This window comes from Branchiostoma lanceolatum, chromosome 5 (assembly GCF_035083965.1).
Source record: "Branchiostoma lanceolatum isolate klBraLanc5 chromosome 5, klBraLanc5.hap2, whole genome shotgun sequence".
NCBI lineage: Eukaryota > Metazoa > Chordata > Leptocardii > Amphioxiformes > Branchiostomatidae > Branchiostoma > Branchiostoma lanceolatum.
In genome coordinates this window covers 6,289,657-6,315,812 of record NC_089726.1, presented here as the reverse complement: position 1 = coordinate 6,315,812, position 26,156 = coordinate 6,289,657, and the positions used below count along the sequence as shown (strand labels likewise).

At 41.7% G+C, this 26,156-nt stretch overlaps 4 protein-coding genes across 4 annotated transcripts; 1 reads left to right on the top strand and 3 right to left on the bottom strand.

Moving 5' to 3' along the window:
- Positions 1–1,831: 1,831 nt before the first annotated feature.
- On the bottom strand, positions 1,832–6,037 carry LOC136434645 (polycystin-2-like protein 1). The gene is made up of 8 exons (XM_066427573.1): positions 5,855–6,037; positions 5,650–5,724; positions 4,974–5,431; positions 4,706–4,874; positions 4,443–4,540; positions 4,029–4,173; positions 3,386–3,724; positions 1,832–3,247 (listed from the first exon to the last, which is right to left on the bottom strand). The coding sequence occupies exons 3-8, from the start codon at positions 5,151–5,153 to the stop codon at positions 2,463–2,465; spliced, it is 1,716 nt and encodes a 571-aa protein (XP_066283670.1). The 5' UTR covers positions 5,154–5,431; positions 5,650–5,724; positions 5,855–6,037; the 3' UTR covers positions 1,832–2,462.
- A 1,201-nt stretch (positions 6,038–7,238) lies between these two features.
- LOC136434981 (polycystin-1-like protein 3) lies at positions 7,239–11,425 on the bottom strand. The gene is made up of 11 exons (XM_066428119.1): positions 10,993–11,425; positions 10,645–10,764; positions 10,294–10,443; positions 9,748–9,960; positions 9,361–9,649; positions 9,085–9,215; positions 8,478–8,696; positions 8,205–8,312; positions 7,735–7,913; positions 7,462–7,527; positions 7,239–7,350 (listed from the first exon to the last, which is right to left on the bottom strand). Exons 1-11 carry the CDS (start codon positions 11,116–11,118, stop codon positions 7,239–7,241), a joined length of 1,713 nt encoding a protein of 570 aa, XP_066284216.1. The 5' UTR covers positions 11,119–11,425.
- LOC136434976 (uncharacterized) lies at positions 11,273–17,855 on the bottom strand. Its single transcript, XM_066428115.1, has 8 exons — positions 17,828–17,855; positions 17,365–17,492; positions 15,675–15,824; positions 12,952–13,153; positions 12,664–12,791; positions 12,411–12,518; positions 11,860–12,099; positions 11,273–11,437 (listed from the first exon to the last, which is right to left on the bottom strand). Exons 1-8 carry the CDS (start codon positions 17,853–17,855, stop codon positions 11,273–11,275), a joined length of 1,149 nt encoding a protein of 382 aa, XP_066284212.1.
- Positions 17,856–19,703: 1,848 nt separating this feature from the next.
- On the top strand, positions 19,704–26,148 carry LOC136434643 (histidine N-alpha-methyltransferase-like). Its single transcript, XM_066427571.1, has 7 exons — positions 19,704–19,836; positions 21,028–21,169; positions 21,635–21,843; positions 22,840–23,046; positions 23,668–23,795; positions 24,508–24,640; positions 25,017–26,148. The coding sequence occupies exons 2-7, from the start codon at positions 21,042–21,044 to the stop codon at positions 25,217–25,219; spliced, it is 1,008 nt and encodes a 335-aa protein (XP_066283668.1). The 5' UTR covers positions 19,704–19,836; positions 21,028–21,041; the 3' UTR covers positions 25,220–26,148.
- Positions 26,149–26,156: the final 8 nt, after the last annotated feature.

Below are 26,156 nucleotides of genomic sequence, written 5' to 3'. Positions count from 1 at the left end.
AATTTCTATCTTGTTGCTTCCCCCAATCAAGTGCCAGACAATTTCAATCACTCTTTTTTTTGCAACGAAATTGCAACGTGACCCAACGTCTTTATTTCCATGTGTATTTAATATTTGGAGTGTGGGTGAGTCAGCAATGTGGCTCATGCTAAATCGTGGGAGGAGGCTTTAAAAAAATCATGACTCTACCAAATGCTGCTGGCCAACAACATTACATCTTACCGAATGCCATACTGCCTCGTATCGCTGTTGTCGTCAACGACGACAAAAACAGCCAAGAGAACAAGTGTCTACTTTGCTATACTTTCACAAATGTTTAAATCGTCACAGAGGAAACAACTAAATAAAAGGGAAGGCTAAGAATATCTACTACTTCAATACCCTATCTTTTCTGCGTCTAGAAACGGTATTGATTTTTAATCGACTGCCTTATCCATGCAGTCAGTTCAATCATCTTAGACATTCTATTGTGAACCAAAGAACAAAGGAAACAGGTGATGTGCCGGGAATGTGCTTTACATTTAAAAGAAAAACATCAACACATACTTTCAACCAACCACAAGCCGCAAAGGAAATATCATGATCAAGTTTTCAATTTATTTTCTACTCTTAATGAAAGTGCAGAAATGGTTTCTTCAATCGTTTCCATAGACAATTATTGGGAATTCATTATACAGAGCGGGTACATCATGAAAAGGCATGATTATTCAACACTCACGTGTACGATCATGAGGCAACCATACAGCGTGGCCAGAAACACGAAAACCTTTTACTGTGGCTGTTGAAAAATAACAAATAATCGACATCGAAGATATAATCAATCAAGCTGCTATTTGTCATGGGGAAGGTTTCAAATTTGCTAAAACTCTTCACGAGAACATCTTGAAGTTCATATTCACGACAACATCTTTATCGTTTTTATTTGCTTTGAAATTGTCCTTGTTACTTCGTCATACATATACGACATCCAACACATCATCAACAATGATAAGAACAGTAAACAACAAAGAAAGTTAACGTTAAGGATTTCGGATGGTCGTAGTCTCTATGAGAATAATTTTTTTAAATAGTACACATTGACCAAATAGATTGAATAATATGTCAGAGAACTAAGCAACCATAGATTGTAACTTTGTGGTCGACTAAATCCCCTGGGTCATTATTCAGTTTATTTGGCCAATTTTCTTTACTATTTCTAAAACAAGTCATGTAGTCTGGTGAAGACTAGGCTGGCCGCCCTGCTGCCGTCGTCAAGTTCAAAGGACCAATCATTGAAGTAACCTTACGGACACGGGGCGTCATCAATTGGTCAAAAGTGCTGTGTAATCTTTTAAAATCATAACCACTAACACAGGTAAGCTCGGAAAATCTAACAATGTACTATAGGCATTACAGTAGTGCACAATCGTCTAGTTATAGAAGAAACCATCTAAATTGGATTAATTGAAATCTATAAGATTATAAAAGATTACTTTTAGATACTATCAGCCATTGTGGGTAGAGAAGAGTGCCCATATATATATATATATATATATATATATATATATATATATATATATATATATGTGTGTGTGTGTGTGTGTGTGTGTGTGTGTGTGTGTGTGTGTGTGTGTGTGTGTGTGTGTGTGTGTGTGTGTGAATGAGGATGCGGGAGTAAATCCGCCTGTACTCTTTTATCAAGAAAGGCCAGCTGGTCTATAAATATTTGCTTTCAGGTAGTTGATGACAGAACTACAACGTATGGCCATGTTAAATAAATGACTATACTACGCTGTTATGATTGCATCTAATGAAGACATATGTATGCATTGCAGTAATACAAAAATGGACATTACATATCACAACGGTTTATTGATCCTGAAGGAGACAGCTTAATCCCTGAATACATTAGTGTTGGCATTGTATTATATGATAACGGTATAGTGACAAACACAGCCTCCAAAATATTTATTCTACATGATATCTAATAATATAAGTGGTGAAATATGATCTTCAATGTTAGTCAGAAAAGCTGCTACTACTCAACCCAGTCAAGTTTGTCAACATGCTAAGATCACGACACGACAAACATTTGCTGTTGTTGTACACCCTATCATAAGTAGTGTATGAAGCATTCACAGCCTTGGCTACATAGTATCAATCAGATACAAAGCATATTAGCTTAGTAAGCATGGTGTCGTAAACAGACACAAAGCTACCTATATTTCACAAGCAAACATGACATTCATTCATTAAGGTATTGTGTGGTAAATATATGTTCTTCAATGGTGGTGAGTTTTGTTTTGCCTATTCAACTCAATCTAGTTTTATTATCAACTTTATACAGGACAAGACCAAAATAACGAAACTCTTTCGTTTTATGATATGAAGACGTAAAATCGAGTACCATTCGCAACACATGTCAATTATGATTGTTAGCACTTATAATCCTAAGATTTACCGGAATCGAATCTTCAATTCATTCACCACATCTTGCCAAAATCGTCTATAAGACCATAAAACCTGCTTGCATTGTCGGGTTCTATCACATTGTCTTCATTTTGCTTCGCATCTCGGCGTTTGGTCTTCGATGCGACCTTTAATTTATCTACAATCCCTATCGAGGTTTCTTTCACAAATTTACTTAATTGTAGACCTTCCTCAGTGGAAGGTTGTTGCTCTTCTGCGTACACATCCATGATGATGGTCATAAACATACTCAGCAGGATAAACTGCATCATAGCCTGGTACGAAAAGAACATCAGAGGACCTAAAACACTCTTAGCTCCTGACAGTTCATCAAAGTCAAAACTTCCCAACATCATCATGCAGAGACTCTGTAGGCTGGTCTGGATGTTCTTATAACCCTGGAGTTTAACACCAAAGACGAGGTTTCCCGCTTGAGTGTACGCCATCATGAAGATGCTGGCCACGAAGAGGAACTGTAGAACTGGCTTGGCTGATTTCTTCATCGTCACAGAGAGGGCTTGGACATGTGAGTTGAACCGCAGCAGGTGGATGAACTTGAGTGTAGTACAGCAGATGAGAATTCCAAGTAGGTAGGTGTAGACTTGGAACCAACCGGCTGCACTTTTGTACTCTTCGAAAGAAGTGCTGCCTGATTGCCGTTTCTCTGTCACCTCGTCAATGATGCCTTGTGCCTTAAAGTAGACGCCCAAGGTGGAGAAGCCAATGGTGATGATCAAAACTTCCACCCAGCTCCAGAACTCGCTCAGATACTCAACTGGCCGTGACAATAGACTCTTACCTGGTGGCGAAAATATATGAGAAGTTACTATACTGTTAAAGTGTGCTCGTAGAATTTAAAAGCATACTTTGCTTGAATGATATTGTTCAAACCCATCAATCTGAATATGCATATATGCGAATTTGTATTGATTCTTACCTTCTCTTAGCAGGAAAAACAGAAGAAACAGCGCCAATGTCACTCGAAGTGTGAGAAGCAAGATGGCTTCATGTTGAACCAGTGTCAAGGTTACAACCTCCGAACTTGTGTCGGCAGCTCCTGAAGTAGTAAATTCTACAACCACAGTAACAACGGAAAACAGGTTTGCGTGTGGATTGTAGAGAATTAACTCCACAAAGACTGCACGGGTCTGTTGGTCCAGCCATTGATGGTGTTGAAGGTAGGTAGCCGTAGTCAGACTTGCTTCACTGGAGGTCCCCAAAGTTGTTTGGTAACCACCGCTCAAGTACGTGCTATGTTCTCCGAAGTATGGAAAATCTAATGCACAGTAGATAATATCATACTAAAATCCCTTAAACTGGGATTTTTAAGCATCGAACATCTGGTCTGAGAAAGTGCATAACTCAGACCGGAACGGCCTCACTTTATTACCTAAAATGCATGCAGATGTCACAGACTATAAATCACATGCAAACAGACAACAATATAATCTTTAGTATCTAGTTTATTTTGTTGGACTTTGTGCACCTTTCAGACTCTTGTTTAGATAATCACATTGCACTGAAAGGAACTTCAAAGCCAGCGTACTTGAAATCTTGATAACATGAACATTACTGTATACCATTGGACAGGGATGCAAATGTATAATTCCAAGGATGACCCATCCCTGAGGCGACAATGTCACTGGTGACCGTATATGACGACGGAGTTGACGTATTAATGAAGACGTTCATGTCCTGCATGGTGTCGTTGATGGGAACCCATGCCTACATTTATTAGATAGCAAAAGATGCAGCGTGAAAAACAACTAGACGTGAAATAATTCTATTTGCTTCTGGTTTAATCGCCATTCTGCTTAGGAATAACGGTCTACTCATGCTGCTAATATCGTTTAGTCCAACTGTTGAATTATCAACATGCGTTCACGTTTCAAATGGCCAGGGAGTTGAAAACCCTGGGCACATATTTATTCGACAACTAAAGACGTTAATCCTTGATCACACACGTGCCATGTATTGTGCAGAATACAGCTTACCTTGGTGTAATTCTCTGAGTCAGCCAGGAGGAATGTGAAGTCTGCCTGACAGCGCGATGTGAGCGGTCTCATTTTCTCTGGCACCTCACAGCGCTCTCCTGAGTTGGTTCAAGTGGGGATAGTTTGTATCTTCAAATCTCTTCAAAATCAGTTTTGGCATAATGTTTCAATTGCTTTTGGCGTTTTTTGGTTGGTGTCAGGAATGTAGAGATGATCTGTCGAAGCAAAACAAAGCAACACAACAACAAAAACACATAACAGACCTGGTTTGAGTCGGACTTGTCTCAGCCTTACTGCACCCACCGGATGAGTCAACATATCGTCCAACACCAGCTCAACGGGGCTGGCTCTTCCGTTATACCGCAGTGCAGTGTGGGTGGCCGGAACCAAACCGTCTGTGATCCATGTCCAGAATGACGGGATATCATTGACCTAAAAACAAAACAAATGAGATATGCCTAATACTTCTCTTGCGCTTGAAAGTCAGGTCATGTATTAATATCACAATAGAAATGCATTCGCACGACTTACGCCTGTGGCCCCCTGGGTCAGTCCTTGCACATTCTGTGTCATGTGGAACGCGATAGGACTTCTCTCTCCATACGCTGTCAGCATGATGACCGCAACGAACAAACCTATGCCGACAACTTCCATCACTGCGTTCCGTCTTCTACGTTTCTTTTCACTCTTGGCTCTTTGTTCTGCGAGCATGGATGGGTCTGGAGGTGCTGATGAAGTTTGGGTGTCGACAGACTACATCGTATATGAAAGAATGACACACTTTGTGTGACAGTTCAACATCAGCTAGTGTGATGCACTGGCTAACTTACATCACAATTTCATGTAAATTGTCATTATAACCATATAACCATATTTAAAAAGAAACAGAGGCTACTTGCATATCGACGATGACTGGTTCCTCCTCCACCAACGTATCGCAGCCAACCAGTTGCTGTTCCCAAACTCTTTTGGGAAGTCCTTTCATCCTCCTAGCATGTGTAAGAATCTTTCTTAAACCAACAGAAATTCACACAAATAGACATTTGCTGGCGTTTATGAAGACGTTTTCGGAACGCGTCAGCAAATTAATAGATACGGAATTTAAGTTACATTCTAGGCGATTCTTAAAATGTAAACCACATCAACCAACAGATCTAAGTGACTTTCTGGCCAGTACATTTGGAGGCTAAAGTAATAACGAGGTTACCTTAACACCGCTGTGTATGTATTCCTCGTCATCTGCTGGTGAGGATGGGGGAGGGTCCTCATCTTCCACTGGTTTCTGGGTTTTGGGTAATACAGAGAAGGGGGATATGAAAATCTGTCTGCTTTTCAGCATTATTTCTTACCTTTGTATAGTGTGTAGTCTCAAATATGTTTGATGCCAGTGACTCCTCCCTCCGAAAACATACCTTAGCAAGAAGGGCAAACAGAATTGCCACCATGATCAACTTGATGGGTTGCACAAGAAACAGGTCGGTGAAAAATGATGTCACGAAGGTGAAGACCCAGGCCTCAGCTTTCTGCCGTCCAAAGCTTAACGTGTAAAGGACCGTAAAGAAGGCGGCCACAAAACTCCCGCTGAACACAAGACACCAACCTGGAAATGGAATACATAACTCAGCATCAAATTCTGTGTCATCCGATGTTTACCTAACAATTATCAGTCAATCTAAGTTGCTACATGTAGACTATTGTTGAAAAGATAGGTAGCTCACCAGCCAAGGCAGCCCACCGAGACACATGGCATTTTCGATCTGAAGAATCCTCTTCGTGATGAACATAGTCATCGCTGAGAGGACGGTGGCTCTGTTCTGATACCAGCTTTACGGCTCGGAGTTTGTTGTCAACCACGGCACGCCGAGAAGTTTGAACCTTATAAGCGCTTTTAATTTTCAGATACAACTCATGACTCCCTGGCCCGGTCTTAATTTTATTTGTATTTTGTTGAAAACCGTCTTTGTTAGTTCCCTGACCTTCTGTTAATGGCCGTTTATTCGCATCTTTAGATTCACACTTCTGACCCTTTTTGTCTGACTGACGGAACAAGAAGACGATGAGCAGATTGGCTGGCATGATGATGACCGCACTTTGTATCCCGATCATCAACTAACGTTAAGAAAACAAAAGGCATTACCTAGGAATAGTTGCTACAACAATTCAATTATGCTCTTTGAATTACCATTCCCTATGAGAAAATGCGTATGTTTAGATGACTACCTATGACTTAATAGAAATAAAACTACTCATAGAGCAAATCAAAAGAGAAACATATTTTGGCTGAATGCCATGATCTAGTGTATCAGTACGTCTTGCTGTAGTTTTTACCTGAGGGAGAGAAATCGGCGGCTTGATTTCCAGCCCTGCTATCCTGAGCGGCTCAGGAGGATCGAAGTCGTCCCCGCGGCCGAAGAACATGATGTTGGTGAGCATGGTGCTGTAGAGCAGCGTCAGGCAGCAGGACAGGCGCTGGACTCGGGTGAAGGGGCTCCGTGCCGGGCGGCCGGCAACAGAGAACCACAGGTGGCCATCGTTCATGTCCCTGAAGGGAACAAATTTAATGCGATGCAGCCGAATATGAATGTGCATCAAATTTGGTGTGATGCATACAATAACTGTTTAAATATTCAAATTAAAGAGCCTTGGTAATTCTTACAAAGGAAGCCTTCCATGTTCTCTACGTGCATCCAGTGCATTCAGTGAGGGCAGTTGACCAATAGAGAAAATTAACTTTCTTCTATGATCTAATAACTATGTAGTATTACAGAAAGAATTTAATGAATAAAGACCAATCACTTACCTGGCACTTTTTGCCAGAAAAATATTACGGAATTTGGTCATTTCGTCCGGGCCCGCAGAGGGGACGGCACGCTCGATCTTACCGTCTTCCTCGTCGATGGCCAACCATCTGGTAGCCAACATGTAACAAAAACATCAACATCGATCCACCTTCTTCTGGCGTTTAAAGAATAAACGATACAGAAAACGACATGTCGACAAAGGCATGGCCACAGCTCACCTGTTACAGAGGAAGTACGTGGTGACGTTTGTTGCTTTGTTGACAACAACAACTTGGCTGAGGAACCTGTACGAAAAAAGCCAGAGGACATTTACCCTGGCCTTTGTTTATGCAGGATTTTCGGATATCGGAGGAATATGAGAAAGACATATAATTTTTGGCATTGCTTATTGCATACCTCATTTTGGTGTCTTATGAAGGGTGGTAGGCTAAGGGTTAGTCAAAACAGGCTAATTGTTAATAATTGTAAGAATGCTAGAATTTCTTACTTACCAGGAAGGACTATAGCCTGCGTTGTTGTGCCAGACCTGAAGATGAGTCAGGCCACCTAGCGGCTGATCTGTTGACACCAGGAAGGAGTCCACACTCCCCTTCTCGAACAGAAACCGGCCTGGGTCCCTCAGCGTGATGGGAAGGCTTTCTCCGTGAAACCCGTGGAGGATCAGGGAAACCTGCATCGCGCAAATGAGAATAATGACAATTGACTTTAGGCAAAAGTTCCACAGGGAAATTGTTACATTTCCTTGGAGAAGTCAAGGCTGGGGGGGGAACTTCCAATTATATGTCTCTCTCTCTCTCCCCCTTTCTTTTCTTACGTAGAGAAATGGTAGAGACCTTGCAAACACCTGTTTTGCTATTCTTTTGTTATATGCTTAAAATGACTTTGATCCTACTTAATCGGACTACAGATGCGAAGAAGTGCGACCAACATCGCGGCTGCAACACGCTAGAAAAAAACGTACCTCGGCAGTTGTTCCCGCGTTGCCCCGGAAACCGGTGTAAACAGTGATGAGATACTGACAGTCCCGACAAGGGTTGAGCTTGTGGCCAGGAAGGAGTCCCACTCCGGCCTTACAAGACAAGAAAATACAAAAATACATATTAACTAAAGATCCTCGAAAATATGAATTCTGAACGTTTTAACACAGTCATCATCGGTATAACTATCTTCCCAACGGCATTGGATGGTGTATTTGCAGTGTAAACGTTCCTTGAATGATGCAACATATTTGTACCTTAGTCAGGTCTTTCCTATCTGCTTTCCTTGCCCAGAGTACGCCTAGTAAGTAGGACGAGAACACAACGAGTACCAGAATGAGACCTGCCGGGTTTTCCAGAACATTGGCCGACAGTGCCTCCTGGATATTGAGGGGGTTTGGCGCCACAAAACCGGAGAACTTGGTCAGGTGGTCGCACTGGCAGTGGATATGAGTCAGATTTGACAGCAAACCGACCTGTAGTTCATTGGGATTTAAGATATGAATATAAAACGTCATATTCAGTCTCAATGATGCTGTATCTAAGAACAATCTTAAGTAATAGATCAACACATGGAAAGCAATGCATGTCTTTAAATTATCTTGTCCATTTCTTCGCTTATATGATGTCATATATAGGACCTCTTTTGTGACTTGTGTGGAATTGTTGTCTTTGGTGTGGTGTCCGGATATCCTTTTGGATTATGTTCTCGTCATTTAATGTTAGACTCACTAGTAACTATTTTACTGATTATGGTGCACAATAAGACTGTACTAGCTTTGACAGTACAGTACAGCTTTCATAATTGAACATAATATTTCATTATAAACGCACAGGACGAATTGGCAGCGATAGTTGACTTACTTTGCAACCTTCACTATGCCACAGATGTGCGTCGCCTTCGGCAAAATAGACACATGAGGTCTCGAAAACGTGTAAAGTAAAGGTGATGTTGTCATTGCTGTACCCGTTGGCAGTAGAAGCAAATTCTATCCCTGTAATACAAACAAAAATGTATGAAATTTCACACTGTTTAGTGTAAGAAGATACAATGATATTCAACACTACCGCCCCGGCTTTGTATCAAATCACTTCTCAGATTAGTAATAATCAAAATAGATACTAATTTTTGAATTGTACCGATGTAATAATCTGTCATGTTTCCCACATCAAAAGGAGAGAAATTGATGTCTTCTGTCGGCAGCATCCACTGATAAGGGTCGGAGTTTAGTGAGGTGTTGTCTCTCCATGGTATGGAGAACAATTGGTCTTCGGAAAGTGGCAGGGTGGTGGTCCAGTTATATGCAGCGGTGGTTGGGGGCGCCCCTTTCCGGAGCAACAAGGTGACTGGATGTGGAAACGCGGTGGTGTTGACGTCTACCACGAAGGACAGAGACGACGTTGTCTTCTTGACGTGAAACGCGAACACCTGCAATTAGTTCATATATTTCGTCAGCTTTTACCTCATCGGTTATTCAACAAACATTGATGTAAATGCTGTTTCTATATCAACATAAATTAACAAACCTGTGCTTTTACTAAGGCTGCAGACCCAGCAAACGTGTACATGGACCCGTTCAGGCTGTGATCTTCTCTCCGCGACAAAATGTCGATGGGATCCGTCAAACCGGACACAGGAAGGGTGGTGTTGCCACATTTTACAGCAAGACCCATGACGTCGGCCTGGATGTTCCGGGAATTGTTGGAGTACTCGAACGGGTTGAAGTCGGATTCCAGGAACTACAGTCAAGAAATAAAAAATTGTATCTATATTTTTACTTTACGTTATAGTGTAGTGTTTTTTTTCGACAAGAGTGCCTACTTGTAATGTTTGTTGCTTAGAGGATTCAGTAAGTCTTCACCTGACCTATGTGAATTGAACCGTATTCATATTGCATGCGTTCATGACGTGAAGAAAGCTCATCAGATGGCCATGCATGTACCACTATGTTGTTTCGAAGCAAAGATTTGTCATTGTATATCATCAAGGTTATAGCTATTGATAATTTTTGAAAAGGCTGTCTTGCTCCTCCAACACCTAAAATGATCCACTAATGCCTGTTAAATGCCTACCTGTATCCCTACATTCTGTCCCTCCGGGCACCCCGCCTCCATCAGTGATGAGAAGGAGGGAACCCTGATGAGTGAGTCGCTCCCACCTGGAGCTATATACAGCTTCTCTGAGGAGTCATCGGCAATCTCAGGCTGCACGGTAAGGTGCACCTGTGATAATGTCACAAAAGTTATTTTGGATGTATCATACCAATTGTGTTCCTGGAAAGTTTTCACATTGCAGTTCATCATTCTACGTTCCAAACAAAGTCCGTACTTTAAAAAGTTGTCAACCTATAGTTCGGTTCCATCAAAGGCAAGATAAAATTTTGAGTCGATAATATTTACTCCAATACAATGATCTGTTCATACCTTAGGCATGGACAAGTGCGTAAAGTTTTTGTTCCCCATGACGTCTTTCTTAACCGGATTCAAATAGATGTCATCAAGCACATCCAGCGCCTCAAAGAGGATGCTTGTACTTCTCTTGTTCTAGAAAGCAATGCACGATTAGTTGGTGAATGACTTTTGATTATACAAATGATCAGGGGTAGAATGTCGTTTCTCACATTCCACTAAGCTGAATATTGCAAAGTAGGCACCGGGTACTGAGGGCAGTGTCTATCAAATATCACTCTTGGAAACATGGTTTTCGAAATGACCAGATTATCTATCAGACTAACAACGTTAAAATTTTTAATAGAATGTAAGTTGAAATACCGCTTCTAAATTGCTGGAGTAGCTGTTTCCATCACTGAATTCGGAACGAGCCATAGTTTCTGAAGCTTCGAGCAGCTTGGCTGATCCTGAAGAATACAGGCACTTGTTAGATACAATGAAACGCATTGTTTCAGCTTTTTAGAATCTCCGTTACTTAGGGCTGTATGGTACTCAGATTAAACAGAATGACATTGTAAAAATATGGAGCCCCTTTGCTTAAACGACGATAGTAAATTGTTAAACGAGTAACAAACATGATGATGATGTTTGAACCAAAAAATCATGAAGCTTCCTTTGCAGGTTTTTTTATGGCGGTACCAGTAAACATGAGCACCACGGCGTTGTCCACGTCATCCACGGAAAGCACGGACCTATTCCCTTGCCAGTTTCCTGACAGCTTTCTTGTCGTCTCAAAGGCCACTTTGAGAGATGATGCCCCTTGTACCTTTCAAAAGGATACAAATCATCAAGAATATTAAACTGGGTTAATAGAGATAAATTGACTGTAGAAGCCAGGTTCACCTAAATACCAATACGTTCAAAAAGGACAGGTTAGGCTGACATTATACCAAACTTAGTAAAATCATTTCAATTGTATCAAGCTTGTTATGTCCACACTTTCTTTAGCGAATATTTGATGCATACATGAAAAATACCAACCTGAGATGTTGCTGACACGTAATGTGGTACGGCGGAGAGCAATAAAATGGTAGTTGATACTCCTTTGACCATGTCAAAATCATTTATGTCAACTTTTTCCATTGCGTCCATAACCAGGTCTACAAGCTGTAAACGATACATGATATCGCATAAGGATAATGCATGTACACTGGTGGTCTACGACTCACATTCCACTAGATTTTCTACTTTCTTTATTGATGCAGCTAGATCTGCATATCTCAAGTTTAACGTAGTCGAAAGTATCAATACCCCAATGACATCCTCTCCGTTGTTTGCCAGGTTGGCAATATTCGCAGCCACAGCGACAGAAGTCAAAAAGGCGTTTGTCTTTTGTCCCAAGGAAAGCTGGTAGAAGAACGGTCCCTTTGGATAGTCGAAGAACATCGACGCATATTCACTCACGTCATCCATTGTTGCAGGCAATATCTGCAGAAAAATATGGTACATCGTGTCTCACATTAACACAAAGTATAGCTTTCAGTTTTTGCACAAGAGCACGAAAGTACATGATGAGAGCACGATTTAATCATTTATAGCGATGGATTCAACATTCCACGATACCACATCGCTGGAAGATCACCTTCGTGATAATTACTGATGAAGGTATAATGTATTCTTCACTATAGGTGTTTCCAAGAGTAAATTTGTCCTACTATTCACATATTCATATCGGAGTGGACATAGTTTGTTTCTGTAGTCTCTAATTGTTACTCCGATTCTTTGCAGATTCTACTGACCTGCAGTGGCGGGGAAGCCCAGTCAGTTTGCAGACCATCAAAGGTAAAGACTCGGATCTCTATGGTGATGTTTCCAACAGGCAGGTCAATCATTAGACTTTGTGCAACCTAACCATTCACGGGAAAGACAGAACATTGGAAGTGCCAATCAGTACTTTTTATTGATAATAGGATCACATTGATTAAGATGTGTTACAGAACGGCATCATAAACAGCATGTCTATTTTGCTCACTCTCTATATGTAATACTTACCCAACCACGAAAGACCTCCATTTCGATACCACTCTTGGACGGAGGATAAGATGACGCGATGTCCACTCCATTTGGTACAAAGCGGTACTTCATCTCATAGTAAACTGGTCTGTTTTCGTCCAGAAACTCTGAAAGAACAACAAATGCCCAAAGCTATAAATTGAACGTAGTTAAAGTTTTCAACTTCCTGGGGTAATGCAGACTGGTTCTACTTCCCACTACATCTTGGTTCGCCCTGCACCAGGAAGGATATAAGTTGAGTGCTTTCGATTCGAAGGCGGATCTTACCTTCGCATATGATGCAGAATTTACTGGCCAAAGACCTTCCATCAGTGGGGCTGATGTAGCAAACATGCGGAGGAAGTTCGTAGATGGTGTATCGACCGGATTTCAGAGTCGGAGGACTAGGAACCCTGAATCTATACTCAGTCACAACTGGGTCGGTGGGGTTCTCGAAGCTAGTAGCCCTGACTGTGTAGTATCCGCGTACCTATGGTGGAATGATTACGTATAAGAAAAATCGCTAAGCATTAAGGGCAATTCAAGCTACGCCACGTAATGAACTGCATTTGATTGTCTTAAAGAAAACTGACCCAATAGACGAGCTGAAGTTAAAGATGCAATAGAGCTGTGTTCATAGAAAGGTACCCATACTCCTGCAAAATAACATGAACGCGCTCGACAGATGGCAAAACAAACGCATGCGTATTTTATGACAGCCCCTTCATCCAATAGCTCGAAGCAAGACTACCAGGTGGATGACAAATCTGTAAAATGACGTTCGATGTATTGTGATTCATTACTTTTTCCATAACAGATGATAGATGCGATCGAATAGATGGATATGAATCAATGATGACCCCTAGCCATACTACCAAACAAAGGCCCTTAATTTATTTACCTGAAAGACGCCTCCTCGTACTTTTAACACTCTCTCCGACAGTTCGGTGACGTTGTTAGTCCAGTCAAGGCCTGGGAATTCAATTGGTGCCTCAACTATGCTCCACTCCTGTCGACGTCTAGTACTGTATCGTGCTTCAAGGTGTAACATCTCCTGTACGTTGAACATTTCTGGGATGCAGTTTTGGTAACATCTGAGGTGAAATATAAACAGCCATATCTTTTTATAGATCCTAGCTGGTGAGCCATTACCCTGCTCATCAATTGCAACAATACACACCGGCTTGCGCTTTTAACCATTTAAGCTTTAGTGTATCCTGCGCCACTAATCATGCTTTTAAGTTTAAGTAATATACACGCAGTATTAATCTTCGATGTGGTAAGATAGGAAACTAGAAGTATAAAAATCCCCGATGCTAATTTAGAGCAATAACAAAATCGAACATTTGTTCTGTTCTGTAAAAGTAATATTCCAATATTCTTATGTTAAAAACGTTTGACGCCGTTAGAAATGACAAAGACTTTACGAATGTTAGCAACGTAATTTCTCACTTGATCGTGAAACTCCATCGTGTCCATAATACTTCCGGGGTGTGGATATACATGGAGGCATACGCAGGCTCACGGCCGATCGCTGTGACCTCAAAAGTGACTACGAAGGTGGCGTTTAGAATGCGCCCATTGGTGCTACGCAGACGAATATGTCCAGGTGCCAACTCCGAGATACGGCCAAAAAGAGAGGCGCAGGCTGACGTTGTGCTGAAGAGGGCTTGAAAGAAGAGCGGTGTTCAACGACCACAAACCTCTATCAAATGATTATAACATTTTCGAGTAACAGATCAGGAATGTTTCTCATTGATCATTCAAATAAGGTCCTCATGTACATAAATTGTATCAGTTGATCATCTTCTCTACCAAAACAACACAAGTTGTTATCAGAGAAGGCTATAGTATTTCCTCATAAATTATGTAAATGACGCCCATATTTGCATGACTTATGTGTAATACTGTCAGCATTTACTTGATTTCCAAAAGCCACAAGAATAAAAAATTCTTATCATTTACCACTATGGAAATATAGTATTTTCTCATCAATTATACCTACAACTGATATAATGTTGAACGGTTAGTAGGTTGGTGAAAAAAACAGCTGCAGACAACTGGCTTATACCTGGATCTGGCAGTCTAACAGGCTCACACGTCCAGCTGTAGCTGAAATCACTGGAAGGGACCAGTCCTTCCCGATCCCAGGATCCCCAGGCATAAACAAAATAAAAGTATCGGATTGCTGTTATCGAGTGTAGAGGTCGAGAAGGCGCACCGAGCCCGATAAGAGCAACGATTGGAAGCGGACGAAATTGGAGCCAGGTCTGAAGCACTCCGGTGACTGCATGCGGCACTGTAGTCGTAGTCATATTAACGCTCAGCTGTAAAATATGATCAGATGATGAATCTATATCAATGATGTCATTCACACTCGCTTTTGGGAACGAAACAGAAAACTGTAAACGGATGTTAGCGAGAGGTTACCCTGTACTTAAACGTGAGTGTCATATCCAATCTTTTTCAATGCCATACCATAATACCATAATACCACAATGTTGAAAACGACTTCTAGTCAGATTTATGTGTACAGTTTTTAAGTGTACTATTGAGTTAACTGCAGCTGTATATTTTACTCCTTTTTAGTCACAATCACATATGTACACAACAAACAAGCACCCTAGTGAGACTCTTGGTACTGTGAACGTGACTTTTCAGTGCCATGAAATTGGGTGTGTTATATTTTGTGTTTTAATGTTTTGGCTACTCTCCAAGCAGAGGTGGTTAGGGGAAATTGTAGCCTTCATATCATATCCCCCGCTTTTTGTTATTAGAAAGAGCTGACAAAAAATGAGGCATATGATAGGAAGGTCACAATTTTCCCCAACAACCTCTGCTTGGAGAGTTGTTTTGGCGAGACATGTGTCATTTCATTGTATATATAAATTAATTGTCCACTCATACTTCAGTCATTCATTCATCCATTCATTCTTTTAACCATTCATTCATTTAATCATTCATCCATTCATTTATTCATCCATCTACAGTAACTCATTTATCAATTTTACCTGTAGAAGAAACAATCCCAGTGGCATGGTTTTCTCGGGAAGGTATAGATCCAAACCGTCCACCGGTACAGCCTCGCCGTTGGACCAAAACTTGATGACATTTACATAGATGGTCGAGCCGTTTTCCGTGATGATCCACGACAGCGAAGCCTGAAAAACCGTCTAAATCATTCTGCTGGTTTTATGTAACACTAACATCAATTAAATAATGGTCACGGTTAAACGGTCCCTACGTTGAGGAATAACTAAGGAATATGTAAATTAAGCATGCAGCGAGTAAATTAGTGCCCGATGAAATTTTGTGCCAATATTTGATACTTTGCTATTAGAAATACTTTCCAAAATACCAAATCCATTTTATGTGACCAATTCAATCATCAGGTTCACTAAAATTCACTACGGATTTCAGATGTTTATCCGAAAAAAATGTGAAGTATCTATATAAGTATGAATTAGTAGTAAAGTACACTTACATCGACGATGTTTTCACATGCAAATGCCACCAAGGAATGTAAGGTGACGTTGCCGCTACGAAGGAATTGAAGAGGATCATCCATTCTAAGAAGAAAAACATCGAAAATTGGTAAACGGAGCGTGACCTTGCTCTTTGATTTTTCAAAGCCAACGTTTCAAAGACGATAAATGCTCGCAAGGCAAACCAAGGCCAGGGCGATATGAAATGGTGGTACACGGGAAAACATACCCCCTGATACCCTCATGGATGTCTACTGTGGCAGAACATGATCCATCATATACTGAATCTCCTTCAGTCAGTATGCAGCCAGTATCAAAACCTGTACAGACGATCAAAATATGTCGTCGGCAAGCATTACTCAGTGCTTGACATTATCCAAATAAAAAACCAAAAAGACTTCTGTTAGGTAAGCCTGAAAATAAATGCTAGTGAACTGAAGAAATGAAATGGGACACCCTTCAGCTCATCAGCCGATCGAATTGAATGTTTGCCAGACAAAGGCTTAACTGCATTTTTTCTGAAGTTTTCCATACACAGAACAGATCATGCATAGCATTTGGCACCAAGGTCATACAGTGTACACCAGCCTATCCAAGCATCTAGTGCGCTTTGTCCAAAGGAAGTCACGCTCACGCCGAACCTTGGTAATTGCTTAGTAACTGTAATGGTCGCTTTACCATGCCATGCAATAGAAGTAGCAAATGAAACAAATGCAATACCAGTTATTATTACTTATTGTAGATGGCAATGTTTAGTCGACATGACGGAGAATATGTAGTTTAGGGCCAGGTCACATTTGTCATACGGTAGATCACAACCTGGGTGTATACTTGGGATAGTCGTACATTTATCGTGCAATATTAAGGTGTATTGTTGAGAAAATAAAAACAATCATCTCAGATCCTTATCGGTTGTTGCTTTTGTCACAGCCTGCTAGAAAATTCTACATCGAACTCGTACCTTGCTACGAAAGTGAAAATATATCACCATCAATGATCAACAAATATAATACAAATGCAATGAGCAGCCTTTTACAGTTGTGTTAATGTTATGACTGAAGTTTTCAAGCATTATTTTGACAACAAAAGGTAGCCGTTACAGAAATATGAATTAACGAATGCATAGCTCGCAACCTTGAAATGACACAGAACTATATGTCCTTACTAAGGTAGGACGAATACACTTACTCTGTTCGTCTCCAGGGTTGCCACCTACCGTCCGTTCACACACCCGGCAGGTCTCACCTTCAGGTGTGGAACCGTCTCTGCACGACACCGACGTCTCCGGACGACAGGGGGATGCCACCGCCCGCAACATGGACACTCCAGCCACCAGGAACAGTACTTTCAAACGTACATGTGCAATGAGTCAAACTTGCACAGTAGTTTACCTTTTCAACAAGCCTGAACGCTGAAAATCGTCGATACGATCTCTGTCGAAAAACTAGTAACTATTTGTGATTTTAGATCTTCGCTATATTAGTATGGTCAGTTTAGGATGTTTGAATTATATGCCATGTATAGTCTATCGACTGCGAAACAGGATAAGCCTCATTAAGGGCTAGAACTGACATTTGCAGCTGTTCAGCTACAGTTAACAGACCCTAGAACATTACGACTTATCTTTTAAAACATTTGGTGAATTTTGTTCAGTGCACGGTGAAAGCGTGTATCCTAACCTTTTATCAGCTGCAGTAGATGTGCCATCTTCTTGTTGAGGTTATTCAGACACGAAAACAGTTGCTCAGCTCAAATCGACAGTTTAATTGTGACGAACCAAAATACCATGGTAGCGCTGCATGCTGCACGTCACATGCTTTAAAGTACAACAGACCACAACGAATCGAATGAAGGGTGTGGGAAATTATGCTTAAATGATTATTCATGGAAACGAAAGAGATTGCAAAAGAACTTTGTCAGCAACCATGGAAATCTGAGAAAGACTGATTAAAAAATTCTTGTCTTAAAAAGAATAAGAATGTACAGTTGCAAACAACAACATGCATCCATATGTATATACGGATGTTAATTTGATGTGACAGCAAAGGTCACTGTAATGTCAGAATGATTTTATCATGTTGTTCATCAGGGAACAATAATCATGTCGGGAAAGTGGTAAAATCATCCAGTTCTCCTTTTTCGTGTCGATTTGCAACATGGAAAGAGACTTTTCCACATTTTGCCGCTTGGATTGTTGATTTTGTACCTCACCTAAGATATTTGCATTTTCTTTCGTTGCTTCACTTTCCCTTCTGTCGAAGGTTTTCATAGCATATGTGTGGGTGTGGCCTCCTTTCTCCATGTTGCTTTTAGCCTGATGAGCTAGGATGAATATTCCATGCCAAATCATCCATCACCAGATTGCATGGTACAAGGTATAGCGAAAAGAAAAAAATGTGAACGTTTGTTTCTTTCTTTGAACCTTTAAGGTCCAAACGTGCGAGTTATTCGCAAGACTTCTTAATTCCTTTATCACAAAGGCCTTCATTTTGCAGAATTGTATTTGAACATTGAAGATAGGGAGCAATAACCATTATGGTATGGTGGCCTTCATTCTATGGCTACAGCGCTGACGTCATCAGATGGGCGTCCTTCTGACTATTGTTCAGATCAAGTGAAACATGGTGTAGAGTCATGGCAACCGTGGTGGCAATGTTCCCCACGGGTTAGAAATCATAATAGCCCTTCCTATAACAACAAATGATAAATGATGATAAATAGTGATAAATGATGGGAATTTCATCCTTGCGGCATTTGGAAGCTACGTAACGGTGAACATTACTAGACATTAATCATGCAAATCAGGGCATCATTAGCATAACTTATAAGGAAACGCTACAATAGGCTGTACGACCTAACTGCGGAGACACTAGATGTTTGCCATGCCAGTAGAGCTGGGGATGTACAATGCAGGTCATGTTAACATATTGCCCTACAATGTAGACTTACCTCCGTATCGCCAGGAATCAACTTGCCGGGGAAACTTTCTGACAATGACATTTCTAGAAGCTATGACGAGCCCAGCACTCGAATAGATTGTGACATGTATAGTATGGTATACGTATACGTAATGTCACCGTCTACCCCTAAGACTAAAGTGAACTAGCAGAACTAACCAGTACTTATATACAATAACTAGAAAAATTGCTAGAAACAGCTGCGTCATTGACTGGGAGGGGGCCAAAGTAATAGACAGAGAGGACAACAGACGCATTCGTTGGATTAAGGAGGCAGTATGGATCAGGAAGTCATCACCAGTGATGAACCGAGACGAGGGGGGATACAAGCTCAGCCACGTTTGGGATTACGTTCTCGCCGCAACAGCGCCACCTACATCGGCTACTTATAGCGGTGAGAAGCAGTACTTCAGTCAGAAGCTCTGAAGAAGGTGTCTGACAGACATCGAAACGTCAGCAGGTGAGACTACCTGGTTGTATTAAAAGAAACTCCAAATATCCAATGTTCTACCAACCTGATGAAATTATTTTCGGAAACTAGAAAAACCGGTTTTTAAATGGCAAATCACACAGGTGAACAGGTGTGTGAAGTGAACAGTAGTCTGCATCAGGCAATAGGTAAACAAACAGGTTGTGCAATAGGTTAACACACAGGTTGTGCAACATCTCAGGCACAAGGGCGCTGAAACGGATCAGCACTGCACTCACCTCCCGTTCATTCTGTTACGCAGGTAGGAACATATTCACAGTACAAATTCTACCTAGATCTTAAGGAGGATATCTTCTGTTGGTCTTTTGTTGGTTTGTTACGTTACTTAGAATGTACCGTTTAAAGGAGAAATGAAATTGTGCCAGCTACAGGCAAATATATGCGACAAAAGCAAAGTGGCATTGACTGGTGTGCAGTCGTTAGGGTAATTGGGCCAGGGTTGGTTAGGTAGTAAACACTTACATTTCAAAATGTAATCAAGGTTTTTTTCACACTCGCATCCGTTTAGCGCTCTTATTGACGGCATACCTAGTCAGATTTCAAAGTACCTGACACAAAGGAGCAGGTTTCTTTAAGTGAGGGGTTCACAGAGAGCTACAAATTGAAACTGTATGCCTGAAGGGACTGTCACACAGCAGTAAAACAGCTCGCCCGACGAGTCGGTGAGCTCTAAAGGAACATGTTTGGAAACAAACGGTCAATGGCCTTTCGATCACAACATGGTCACCAAGTAGTCTCTACCAGACTAACTACGCCGGCTATAGGGAGAATATTTTCCAGGAACGTTTGGCCACAAGAGGGTTTCATTCGCAGGCGTAGTCACGGTCTGCTCGCAAAGCAATACAAGGATCATTTAGCTACTTGGCACCTATTAGATAGCGACTAGTGGACTTCAAAGAACCTACCGACATAAGACAGGCCTCCGCTGGGGAATTATCATCCATGACTCTACTGGCCAATTATTCCTTTTTTTGCCGAATTCTACTATCCATACCCCCGCAGGAAAGGCTGGTGGAGGGTAGTCACCAAGCCCGTCCAGTGTGAAAGCCTAATGGTACGCTTTTATAAGGGCCATGTCACACGTGTGCGTATATTCAAGTGCATATGAGTTGCGCATTAACATTTTTAGGTTTAACTTTAAGTAAAGTTTGCGGGGAAGAAGTTGTTTTCTGCGTTGACCCACCGTTGTGCAGCCTAGTTATCAAACCAAGGAAATGACTTCTTGGGCTGAAAACTTAATCTTGATCAAATCATGTAAATACGCAACTCACGCGGGCTTGTATATACGCACAAGTGTGACAGAGGCTTAACATGTTTCGACTAGATTTACGCTGCAGATCTGTGACGTCCCCGTCGTTAGGACTAATGCAATACTCAGCTTACCCCGTCTTCGTATCTCTGATTTGCAACATGTTTCATTTGTCTTTTCAAGTGACGTCATCCACCATGGGAAGTAGCCGTAATGACGTCATTTCTGCCGAGCTGATGCCTGTGGTGTCCAGCCTGACCTCCGACCGGAAACATGTGCCGCACTGGTACCTGTATGACACCAGGGGATCGGAAGTGTTCGAAGAGTAAGGAGATTTCTTTCATGTGCCGCTATTTCCTCTTTTTTCGTCTTCCTCACCTCGTCAAGCCAGAATTTTTCTTTTCACTGTTGTTTTTCCCGAGTTTTCTCCCATAAACAGTCATTAGCAGCATCTAGACGTAGCTCTGGCAAAGTTTCATCTACTGTATCCAGACTCCTCTTCTAGCATGATCAAATTCAATATTTTTTCAGACAATCACTTGTGCATTTTCAAGTTTGCTTGGCTTGCTATTCCTCGCTTGCTTTTTTAAACTGCATTGGGCAAAAGGTCTACTAAGGTAAGGTAAGGTATGGGCATAGGTCGACCTTCCATATTAACCCTCTCTACGGCCTTGCTTTAATTTATTCCATCACAAGTGGCCGAATGCAATAGTAACGTTTATGAACTAGGCATCTGTGTGCATATTTCACTATCTGTTCCGCCGAATTACAAATATTCATGTCGCTTCAGGACAGTTCGCACGTCTTCATCCTACACCGTCTGGAAGCACGAGCACGCCTTGCTACAGAGGCACGTGGCTGAGATCGTCAGCCAGACACCCTCTCCGGCCATGCTGGTGGAGCTCGGCAGCGGCGCCTCCTCCAAAACCCGCCCCGTCATAGGAGCCATGATCGAGCGCCAGGGGGCGCTAACGTACGTGCCGGTGGACATAGCAAAAGGTGAAAGGAATCACAAGGTTAAGATTCATTTACTTGACTGAATCTGACTGTTTCAAAATTCTATCTAGTTGATTGAGTGCCTATTTTTGGCGTATCTTATTACCCGAATGTCTAATCTTCATCAACGTAAGATTTATTAAGTCGGTGAAGAAAAGCTAACGCAGTTTTTAATGGTGAAGTTTGTCAAGGTTTGAATACAAATTTGCAGCAAAGTCATACTGGGTGTGAATACCAATTCAATTCAATTAAACTTGTCATGTCTGCAATGTTGTAAGATGACAGCAGATTTCAAGCACATAAAGACTTCAGTTGAAAGCTACTCAAAACCGTGAAATAATGATGGGAACACCGTATATTTCATTTCCAGACGGCTTATTGCCTTGGCATTGGTTGAATCCGTCAATAGCTCCATTAAGTAGAAGTGTCATTAGAATTCAGGTCCTACTTCATTTACGTAGCTCAAAACATTTTTACCTGCCGACGTTTCAGTAACCTGTATGTGTTACCTTCCAATAGACTGTAATAACTAATGCCGCTTCTGGCCACCATGCGCCAGGGTGTCAATAATGTGGTTCGAAACGTGACCGAGTGTGTATCCCCCCCCCCCCCCCCCCCTCGTCCAGGTTCATGAATAGAGTACATATAGGTTGTTTGGTTTTAAACTGAAGTTGCTACAGGTGCGACTTCTCGCCGCCAAATGACGCTTTGGAGAGAATCTGGTCCGAAATGTGACCGAGTCTGTTTCCCCCCGCGTCCAGGTCCATCAATAGGGTAGATTGTCTAGTTCTAAAGTACATTTGCTACCGACACAGGTGCTTCTTCTCGCCGCCAGATGTTGCTTTGATGAGACATGTGGTCCAAAATGTGACCTAGTCTGTATCCCACCACCCTCGTCCAGGTTCATCAATAGGGTAGATTTTCCGATTCTTCGAATTCATAATAGCTGTTTGCTTCAGTCAAGTTGAATAGCATTCTGATCGTCTGTCCTTTCCGTAGATTTTATCGAGGAAGTCTCGCGAGAACTGGAGCGAGATTACAGCGCCCTGAAAGTGGAACCCTTCGGCGGGCTGTTCTTGGACGGATTACGTCATGTCGCCGATCGCCCGGAGCCCAAGCTGCTCCTGTTCCTCGGCAACAGCATCGGCAACGTGCCCATCGATGAGCAGGTCGACATGATGAAGGAGATCAGGACGTATCTCAACGGTAAGTAGTCATGACTCAGCGACCCATCAAAGACAGCTTTAGAAATACGTTATACATACGCTTTCAGTCGGTGATCAGATAGCTCCCCAAGTCCGGGGGGGGGGGATGACAAGCAAATTTAAACCTGTTTGACAGGACGGTGTAATGCCCTGTAGGGGGGAGATAGTTCTTATAGGGGGTAGATGTATTCGGGAGGTCGGTGGATTGATTCCCCGTTATAAAAAAAAACACTCGAAAAAATGGTACATATGGCTCTTTCCGCTCAGCACTTAGGAGAAAGAGCATAGGAATTGAATACTCTGCACATGACCATACTGTAATGAAATTTGAAACGAAGAGGGGTCCGCCCATATACACTAAAATTATTCTAAAAGTGTTGGACGATCTTAACTCGATTTCAACCTAATTGAGGAACGAGATCCTCTGAATCGTGCTACTGCTACTGCTTGTTCTGGTGTTCATTTTCATCTACATCTACATCTACATTTATTAACCCCCAAATAGCCCATTCGGGGCAAAGTAGGGGTCTTTCAAGACACCGAAGACAGGACCACAAGGTTCCTTGTTCGTATGCCATTTTTGCAGTAGATGTTGACTGTTTTTTGTGGTTGACATTTTTAGCCAACGACAGGCTCGTGTTGGGAGTGGACATGAACGCTGAGCGGAAGGCCCTGCTGAAGGGATACCGAGCTCTGAACTCGCGAGGGCTGTCTCCGTTCTTGAACAACTTCATCGACCGCCTGAACAAGGTAGCGTTTATCTATTTATTTATTCATTTATTTATTTATTTATTTATCTATTTAATCTTCAAACATTTGGGTGGCCCCTCCAGTCATATATATCTTAAATTTGTTAGCAAATTTGATCGCATTATTCTATTGTTGGTTGTCCAGCAAATCTCTTTCATATGGTTTTTTAATCAGCAGATGTGTGGAGTGGTGTTTTTTATAGGCTCGGAGCAGACGTTTGGCGCGTGTCTTAAGCTCTAAGCAGATGTGTGGTGTATTTCTTAAGCTTCAAGCAGATGTGTTGTGTGGAGTGTTTCTTAACATCCAAGCAGATATGTGGTGTAATGTGCCCGAAGCAGATGTATGGCGTGGTGTGTTTTTAAGCTCCAATCAGATATGTGGCGTGGTATGATTCTTAAACTCCAAGCAGATGTGTTGTGTGTTTTTCAAACTCGAAGGAGAGGTGTGGTCTGGCTTCTGTTGTTCGCATTTTTGTAGCGTTTCTATGCCCCTCTAGTAGTACTGGCGTGCACACCGCTAGATAAACATAGCAAGCGATGCAAAAAGGTGTCCTAAGCAAGCCAGAACTAGCCTGGAATCCGAACCAAACCTATTATAGCTCCCGAGTCTCCGAGCTATAATATGTTTAGATTCCAGGCTAAGCCAGAACCACACATCTTCAGAATATAGATTTCTCTCATTTCCAATTTTTCCTTTCCACTTAAAATCTAAGGACTTTGATGGAGACATGGACAAGACGAAGTTTGAAGACATCGTCGACTTTGTGCAGAACCCCATTGAAGGGGACACGCCCAGTTACATCCGAAAATACCTGAAAAGTTCGGAACTGCAACGTGTGCACCTAAGTGAGTATTTTTGTGTTTACTTTAGATTAAAATTATTCTAAAGATACGACTGCTTTCTTTCTGGCGGCTCTTGAAACCCGGAAAGTGTTATAGTTATAGTTATAGATGACAACATCCGTGCACGAATATCTTACCTTATACATGTAAAGAATATCCCATGAGAACTATGGAAGCACAACGAAACATCGCTTTCCCTGATATCAGTTAGAATGTGTGATAACCAGTTCTATAACGTTACATCCAAACGATTTTTTCCTGGAATCTTCAACGTAGACGAAACACTTACAGATAACTTTAAATTTATAAAAGATCTATATTCAGTCTCCAGCCCTCATTACGTCTTACGTAATTCCAATGAACACATTTTTTTCTCCAGGAAAACTTGGCGTCACCGTTAACTTCGCGGCTGGCGAGAAGCTCTACCTGTCTGCAGGCCCGAACTACAGCTGCAAATTCAGCGAGCATCAGGTGCGCCGTCTGGCGGAAAAGAGCAACTTTGCAGTGACAGGTTTCTGGACCAACCAAGAGGCCAAATTCTGTGTGGTGTGTCTGGCACCGAATAACGAAATAGCTCATTAAAAGAAAGATAAGTCAAACAAATCAATAAGTTCTCTAATAGACGTTTCGGACAGCATCCGCTGAAAAAATGAAAACTGAAATGCCATGAAATGATCGGCAAATTCAAGCTGGCGGACTTGTGACTTTTGTATTTCTTTCTACGATATCATGGCCTTAAAGAACTTCTCCGATCCTGCTTGACACCAAAAAAACTCAACCTGCACTAATGTATGCGTGCTTCGTAGGCGACATATCGGTGTGATTTAGACCAACTAGCAGGGCAAGACTGAAAATTGGTGCTACTGCGATGGTATCGTTAGGATTGTCAGGTGACCCATTCGCTGGTCCAATAAATGACTAGTAGTAAGGATCGCATGTACTCTGTAATGCTCGTAATGATTCCGTAAAATTCGTATGTTTTTCAGTAGTGGATCGTATGCATATGAATTCCGTAAAATTTGTATGAATCCTTAGGCATTCCTGTCCAGAGTCACCGATAAAAAGGTAACGGGTGTAGGCTGAGACGTTTGACTTTGCCAGAGACCTTATCCAGCTATAATATAGTAACTGCTGTAATGTTCCTGGATGCTGGCTGAGACGTTTGACTTTGCCAGAGACCTTATCCAGCTATAATATAGTAACTGCTGTAATGTTCCTGGATGCTGGCTGAAACGTTTGACTTTGCCAGAAACCTTATCCAGCTATAATATAGTAACTGCTGTAATGTTCCTGGATGCTGGCTGAAACGTTTGACTTTGCCAGAAACCTTATCCAGCTATAATGTATTAACTGTTGTAATGTTCCTGGATGTCCAGCTCAGTATGAATACATGGTGATCAGGCCATTTTGCAATTTCATCACTGACAGGACTGGAACAGATAGTCACAAAAATGGAAAGTAAGAAAATCACATACTGTAATATCAGTGCCAAAACGTGACGTATTAGCAAATCACTTTC